The following is a 7708-nucleotide window of genomic DNA, read 5'->3' on the forward strand; positions in this document are numbered from 1 at the left end:
AATGATATTTATCTGAACTTGTCACTAGCTTTACAGCATGAAGTTTTAATCTTGAATAAATTTATGGCAATTAACATACTGTCAGTGAATGTGTGAGCATAGATTTGTGTAGCATTTTAAGCATAACATCTGAAGGACATTGAAGTTAAAAAAAAAAAAATTTAGGTTACAAAAAAAACAAACATACATACTCCCCTAGATGGCTGCTGTATCGATCCAATGCTGCAGCTGTCCCCCGCCAAATCTACACCAAGAACTGAGTGATCAAGACTGCCAGTTGCTCGGTTCTTTGTCTTCAGTGAGCAGAGACAGTCACCGGCTCTTTGCTTTGCCCCTCCAGCACTCACTGGAGCACTGGGCTGTAGAGGGGGCAGGAGTGGTTGGCTCAGGTTCTTAGCAGCATGCTGAGATTCTGAGCCAGCTTCTGGTTAATCAACTGGGCGGATCCCGACATTATTGTCAGAATCCCTGCAAAACCTGGGTCAGCTCTGTGATGCCAGCCAACAGTGGTCTTTAGCTCAACAATGCGAAGTGGTACACCGCTCAAAGTAGTCACCCTTATGTGTTCCCCCTCCACTGCACAAACAGAGGGTGCTGGCCTTGCACGCAGCAGATGATCTGGTATGAAGAAATGTCTGGATGGCCATACTCCAATAAAATCGCCTTTTTATTAAATCAAAAACATACAAAACGTTATACAGCAAGTGAGAGAAGGAGATACAGCACACAATACTCTGTGCTTAATCATAGCTACGATGGAGTGTCATATGTTTTTTAGTGAAAAAAGGTGATTTTATTGCAGTGCGGCCATCAAGACATTTCTTCATACCAGATCAGTGGGCTTTAGCCCACTGTCTGCTGAATCTGGGGCACAGAACTAAGGGCAGAACTAAGTGCGCTCATGTGATCTCCAGGAGAAGTATGGCCAAAAAAGCTTTGGCCATACTTCTCCTTTAGGCCCTGTACACACTGGTATTGAAAGCAGGACTTTGAAGCGCGTTTTTTAACGCTCCTTAAACTCCTATGCAATTGATAACATGGACAGCGCACACAGTGCTGTTCACATTCTAAAAAAATTAAGTGTTCGGTTTCCGTCGCTTCAAAATTGAAGCTTCATGTTGAGGTTGAAGGAGTTGAAGCATATCAAGTCTATGCTAACGTGCCGCAAATGCGATGTTATTACAGTAATGGGCGTTTGCAGTGCCGTTTTAACTAGTGTCAAATATATCAAAAACATGCATAGGGTGTTTAGGGGAGCGTTTTTAATGCTTGTTAAACATGAGTCAAACGCACCTATTACGCTATACGTGTGTCTTAAGAGTCAGCATTTTGAGTAAAGTGTGAACAAGCCCTTAAAGTGGATGTAAACCCTCACATATACCCAGTGAAGTCAACAGCCTCAAATGATACACAGAGATGAAACAAATCCCCCTATAAAGGTTTTACATGTATATCTGCTGCCCTCAGCCTGCTATATTCTTTAGAAAGTGAACATTGTGTTAGAATTTTTACTTCCTCTTTCAGCAGTGGGAGGGCAGTCTTGGCATACACTGTGTGACAGCTGATTGGAGGAAAGACACCCCCCCCCTTTCCACATAGGCAGAGGAAGAAAGAAACATGCAGAGCTGTGCTGTGAGTAGAGCAGCTCTCTGCTAATCTATTTATAGCACCCTCCCCGACACAAATTTCCAGCTGCTTTTATCTCCTGTGTCAGAACTTGTCAGAAGTTATCATGCTGATAACAGAAGAACGGAGCAGCAGAAAGACATGGGACTCAGGGCTTTGGAGAGAGATAACTAAACACTACAGATATGTGCCTAGGTCAAATTTTTTAAATGGGATAACATCCACTTTAATGCAAGTCGTGATTGGAGTTGCTTGTAAAATTATAAGCAGATGAAGACTGTTACAGAGGAAAGATAATTGTGGCAATGTTATATGCAGGAAACTGTTTCCATCTGTGTTTTTTTTTTATTATTATATTATTTTTTTTTTTTTTGTCTTTCTGTCACATGAAAGAGAGATTTCTGAAAACTGCTGAAGCATAACGCTGTACTAGAAGTAATCTAGACATTGACCTGAGTTAGGAGGTGATGCAGGCCAGGACTTTAAAGCAATACATGAAGGTTTCCTTAAAGGATAAGTTCATCTTTTGACATAAAATAATGCTCCTTTTTTTTGTAGGTAAAAATACGTGCATTTATTTTATATTTTGGGAGCCTGTAAAGCGGGGATATGCAATTAGCGGACCTCCAGCTGTTGCAGAACTACAAGTCCCATGAGGAAAAGCAAGACTCTGACAGCCACAAGCATGACACCCAGAGGAAGAGGCATGATGGGACTTGTAGTTTTGCAACAGCTGGAGGTCCGCTAACTGCATATCCCTGCTGTAAAGCATTGCACCAGTGATGAGCAGATCACTACATTAGGATAATATTCTGCTGTCTAGTCCCTCTGATATGCGGGTGATTACAGGGAACTATTGTTTTCGTATAGGTGCATAAGGATAGAAGATGTCAGCAGCAGGTGGCGCTGTAGATAAGCGGCCGTTCAGGGGAAAGCGCATGCTTTTTCTTATGGGAGGTCACCACTAGAGGATGTCCGTTTATAGGATCATCAAATAAAAATGTATGCAAGGCACATGATACTATTTTTTTTTTTTTTTTGTATGCTTTCTAGGCACTCTGCCACTAAAGGAATCGTCGTTGCCATGGTGTGCACATTCTTTGATGCGTTCAATGTCCCTGTATTTTGGCCTATCCTCGTCATGTATTTTATCATGCTCTTCTGCATAACCATGAAGAGACAAATAAAGGTAAGTTTTTAAGCAGTAATAAACCCAAAACCAAAAATGTAATATGTTGCAGCTTAGCAATCACCGCGTCAGCGGTAAAGCGCTGCTAGTTTTTATTGGCGCTTTACTGTCATTTTAGCGGTGCTTTTAATCCCCGCTAGCTGCCGAAGAAAGGGTTAAATGTGCCCAAAAAGCGGTCCTGAAGTGAGCTAGGCTTCTGTTCTGACAGATGAGCAGAGAAGGGTTTTCTTGGTTAACAAAGGTAATAGGGGGCATCTTGTGGTGCCCGTGTCTGCTTGTTTCCATGCCAGATTTTTACATTTTAAAATGTATTTAATCATGTATAGTTCCCTTTTTTTTTTTTTTTTTTTTTTTTTTTGATAGGTAAGGGTTACAACTGCTATAATTTCTTTAACTGCTGTCTGTGACCTCCTATATTTGTCCTGGTGATGTGTCACTTGAATAGAATGGAACAGGAGGTGAGAAGACTTCCAGTACTGACACCTGTACCAAGGTGAACCGTGTAATTGATTTCCCTTCACTTTAGAGAGATTACTTCTTTTTGTGAAGTAAAGAGCGAGCTCCCCAATACACACCCAGCAAAAACAAAAAAAAAAAAACTGATAGATATTATTGTTATAAACTCAAAAACCTCTGTTGTTCTTTTGTCTTGTAGCACATGATTAAATACAGATACATCCCCTTCACGCACGGAAAACGGAGGTACAAAGGAAAGGAAGAAACCGGCAAGCCATTCTCCAGTTAAAAGAAACTGTCACCTTCTTTTTGACTTTCTTATGTAAAAATTAAACCTACAAAAAAAAACAAAAAAAAAAACAGTTTTGAGCCATTGTAACAATGCCTTTTTATCCACAAAAGCATCGATGTTTTTAAGCAATGGCGGTGCACCTTTTCTTTCTAAAGATGTACTTGCTGTTCAGTTGCACAGAGTGGTATCTCAGAGTCCCTGCTGAGTGTATGTGCACAGATCAGTGCTGAAGTGGAACAGATGACTCTATACACTCAGATTTTATAGTGAACCGGTCACTTAGCAGCATACTGTAACAGCCTGTAAAAAAAAAAAACCCATGTGTAAAGCCTTGGATATGAGCTGCCTTTCTCTTCCTGGCTGCATACTGGTCCTGGGGTGGTAAAGCTGAAAGTGTCATTGTTACACTTAAAACGAATATTAAAAAAAAGTCTCTGCAAAAGATCAATAATATTTATGTGTCAGTTGGGTGGGGAGCCATACCGATGTCCTCTTGCAGAGCTAAACTTCTGGGTGCATTGGATGCCTAAAAACCCTGTTGTGTGCTGTGTTTACCATGTCCTGTAGCAATGTAGGGGGCCAATGGATGGAACCACACATCATCTGATGTTTGCATTAGTGTGTCGTTTGGAGTTTCTTCAGTTGCCATTGCAGATGCTCTGCAAGTGAGCAAAGTTAGGGTTCACCTGCTGCCTGACAGGTATGTAGTATTGATTCTCTTTAGCAGGGAACTTTTTTTAATATTCATTTAATGGCGGCAGTGTAATATTATTGCCTAGAATATGCAGGTGAAGCATAATTGCTTCATTCGAGGCTTAGCACATGGATAGTTTGCTTTGAATGATGCATGGATAGAGGTTGGAAAGGGATAGATATGGCTTTCCAGTTATGAACATTTTAGTGTATGCGTAAAGTTCAGCACCACTCTTTTTTGTGTGCATGTAACTATAGCCGTTCTGGGAGTGTGGCTTACATCTGCTGGCACTGGTGTTCTCAGAAGCTGTCCAGAAGGGAGGATCAGATGCAGATAGAAAGCTAGAGGGAAATGCAAAGGAAAGGGTCTAAGCCAAATTTCTCTCATTCTATTCAATTTTAGGTGTAGTTCCCTCCTTCCTCTTACCAGCCTCCCAAGTGCAAATTTCATATACAATTTCCATGGCTACTATGGCTAAACTTTACACCTAACAATGCTGAAACTTCATAACAGTTTCCCTACGTCTTGCCAGCATGACATTTTGTACTGCAAAGTGACCGGTACTTTTTTGCTTATCACACACACACACACAGTAAATGCAGCCACCATTGGGTGTTTAAACCCAGCGGTGCCCCTAGTTTCTAAAGAACTAATGCTGTATGTTAAGAAGAAGATTTGATCAGAGTGGCTGACTTCACCGTATGTTTCTGGATGGTTTGCTTCAAGCAGAATGGGGAACACCTTTTTATTTAATATTCCTGTTAATATTTCTAATTTGACAAGTGCTTATTTAGTTGTTCATCGGGCATGGAGTAACCATTGGACATGACATTCCTGCTGTTCTCCTGGATTTGGCATTGCCATAAGACTTTCCCTATGGGGGGGTGTCCAGTGTAGACTGATTTCACATGGTTTATTGCCTGTACTCTCTCTAGGAGTTTACTGATCATATTTGATTAACTTCTTACGGAAGAAAACCTCTATAGTAATAATACTGGAACTGCTGTGATATTTTTTTCTTTTCTTCCATGCTTTTAAATTATCTTATGTAGAATGCCTCTATCATCACAGATAAATTTATTTGAATGTCCTTGTACACAAGAGCTTAAAGCAGACCTATACTCTGATGTCAAAGCTATGTTAGCAGTCTTGCTGTAACAGATATATAAACAAAAGTATTGAAATGCTTACTTTTGCTTAAGAAAGCAGCACTCCAGGAACCCTCTTGCAGGCAGTCATGTGATCGTTGCCTCGGCACTGACGATGAGGGCACATTGTTCAAGCAGAATTCTTATTTGGCCATCTTTGGCTGAACTTCTGTCCGTCTACTGCCTTTTGCAGAAGCAACATGATCATTGTGTCAGCTTGACTGTCATCGAGGGATCCACGGAGCTGCACTTTTTCAAGCAAAGATGTTTTTCAACTCCTAGGCTATTTTTATACTGCAGTCAGGCTGTTGACATATCTTTACTGTATGTTGGTATATATCTGCTCTTAAGGAGAACGCAAATGAAAACCTAAATATACAAAGAGAAAAGCTATTTACCTGTGTCTGTTTTTTTTTTTTCGTTTTTTGGAGTCGTTGTTGGAACATAAACTATTTTCTATAAAGGTTTTGGCTGGTAGCAGGAAATGATGCTCATCTCTGGTGATGTCCTCCTTTTGTGGGCTTTAGATAACATGTTGGCCATAACACAATGCTTGATTATAGTATCTTGAAGCAGTTCTTTTTATTATAGCCATTTGCAGTACTTTAGGAGATTGGGTTAAATTGTAGATCTTAGGAGATCTTGGAGTTAAATTGTAATACCGGCGTCACAGAAGCAGAGAGACTTCCTAGCAATGTAGTAAATTTGCATTTGCGTTCCCAATTAAGTTAAGGAAAACTATAAAATACTGTTGGCCTGACCAAGACTACACCGAGAGACGTAAGATGGTACTTGCCAGATATGTGGCGGATTCCTTATACGAAAGTTCTCTACTTAAACTCTAGAAGCTTTCTCTACCTGAAATAAATATCATGTTTGGAAAGTACCATGTCAGAAAATGTCAAACTGATGCCTCCAGGTAAAGAGAATATGCATTTAGAATAAATAGTACTCTTCATCTAATAAATACTGTATTTATTGGCGTATAACACATTTTTTCACCATGAAAATCGGGTACAAATAGCATGTGCATGTTATACGCCAATACTTCAATTTTAGCTGCCTTGGAGGGGACGGGGAGGGAGGCGGGACGAGCGCCATCGGATTACATACAGTGAGAATCTCCTGTTTATTTGGCGGCCTCTGTAATAGGAAGTCCCGTCTCCTGGGCCACCATTGGATCACTGTTCTGTCTATCATCTGAGATTCTCACTGTATGTAATCTGTCGGCACTCGTCCCACCCCCCGCCCTCCCTGTCCCCTCCAGTGGCAATAGTGAGGCTGCTGCATTGATGGCACTTGTGAGGCTGCAGATGGGCATTGATCAGGCTGCATTGATGGCAATGGTGAAGCTGCAGATAGGCAGACCCTTATTTTGCTTCAAAGTTCCTTATTTAAAATTTTAAGTTTTTTTTCCTGAAACTTCCCTCTTAAAACGAATGTGCGAGTTTTACGCATGTGCGTGTTATACGCCAATCAATACAGTAATTGAGAATACCTTGGATGCAGGCTTCTCCCTTTTTACACTGGCTTTGTCTGTCCAGGGCTGGCAAGTGTTTCACCTATAATGTGAAGGTGCCTTCTATCAAGAGTAAATTAGCTTGCCAATCTGCCTGAACTGTTGGAACAGCATAGTCCTTAAAGGGGTTGTAAACCTCAGGCATGAAAAATGAACAAAACGTATACCTCTATAATGTGTACTTGTCTCAATTAAGAGCACTAAGTGTCATTTCTGTCTGCTGCTTTGTTCCTCTGCTATCAGCACGAGTCACTTCTGTCAAGTTTTCCTGACGCCAAGAGAAAAAAGGTGACATGGGAGGGACCTCCAGCAGATTGACAGCCTCAGCTCTGTTCCTGTGGTCTGTGTGAAGGGGGGAGGGGTGTTCCCTCCCTCAGCTGTCAGAGGCTCTCACTGAGCTGTGCAGAGTAACTCTCCACCCCCTTTTTTTCTGAACTCAGACAAGCTGCATAAATTCAGCACTTTGAACAGATATAGAGAAGATGAGACTGCAGATAAACAGATGCAACGTATGTAGGAGGATTTGTTTCATCTGTGTATCACCTGAGGCCAGTCACTTCACTGGGTGTATGTAAGGGTTTAGTGAGGGAAAAAGTATTTTGATCCCCTGCTGATTTTGTACGTTTGCCCACTGACAAAGAAATGATCAGTCTAATTTTAATAGAAGGTTTATTTTAACAGAGACAGAATAACAACAAAAAAATCCAGAAAAACGCATTTCAAAAAAGTTATAAATTGATTTGCATTTTAATGAGTGAAATAAGTATTTGACCCCTTAGCAAAA

The 7708-nt window shown here is 40.9% G+C and overlaps 1 protein-coding gene across 2 annotated transcripts in view; it reads left to right on the forward strand.

Annotated features, from left to right (window-relative positions):
- The window catches only part of RER1 (retention in endoplasmic reticulum sorting receptor 1), a 45559-nt gene extending 39761 nt beyond the window's left edge, over positions 1 to 5798 (forward strand). For both annotated transcript variants that reach the window (XM_073602995.1, XM_073602996.1), the window contains exons 6-7: positions 2680 to 2815; positions 3471 to 5798. In XM_073602995.1, the coding sequence (XP_073459096.1) occupies positions 2680 to 2815; positions 3471 to 3560 (226 nt within the window). In that variant the 3' untranslated portion in view covers positions 3561 to 5798. The remainder of the gene's footprint in view (positions 1 to 2679; positions 2816 to 3470) is intronic.
- Positions 5799 to 7708: the final 1910 nt, after the last annotated feature.

Source organism: Aquarana catesbeiana, linkage group LG10, assembly GCF_042186555.1.
Source record: "Aquarana catesbeiana isolate 2022-GZ linkage group LG10, ASM4218655v1, whole genome shotgun sequence".
In the NCBI taxonomy this organism is placed as follows: domain Eukaryota; kingdom Metazoa; phylum Chordata; class Amphibia; order Anura; family Ranidae; genus Aquarana; species Aquarana catesbeiana.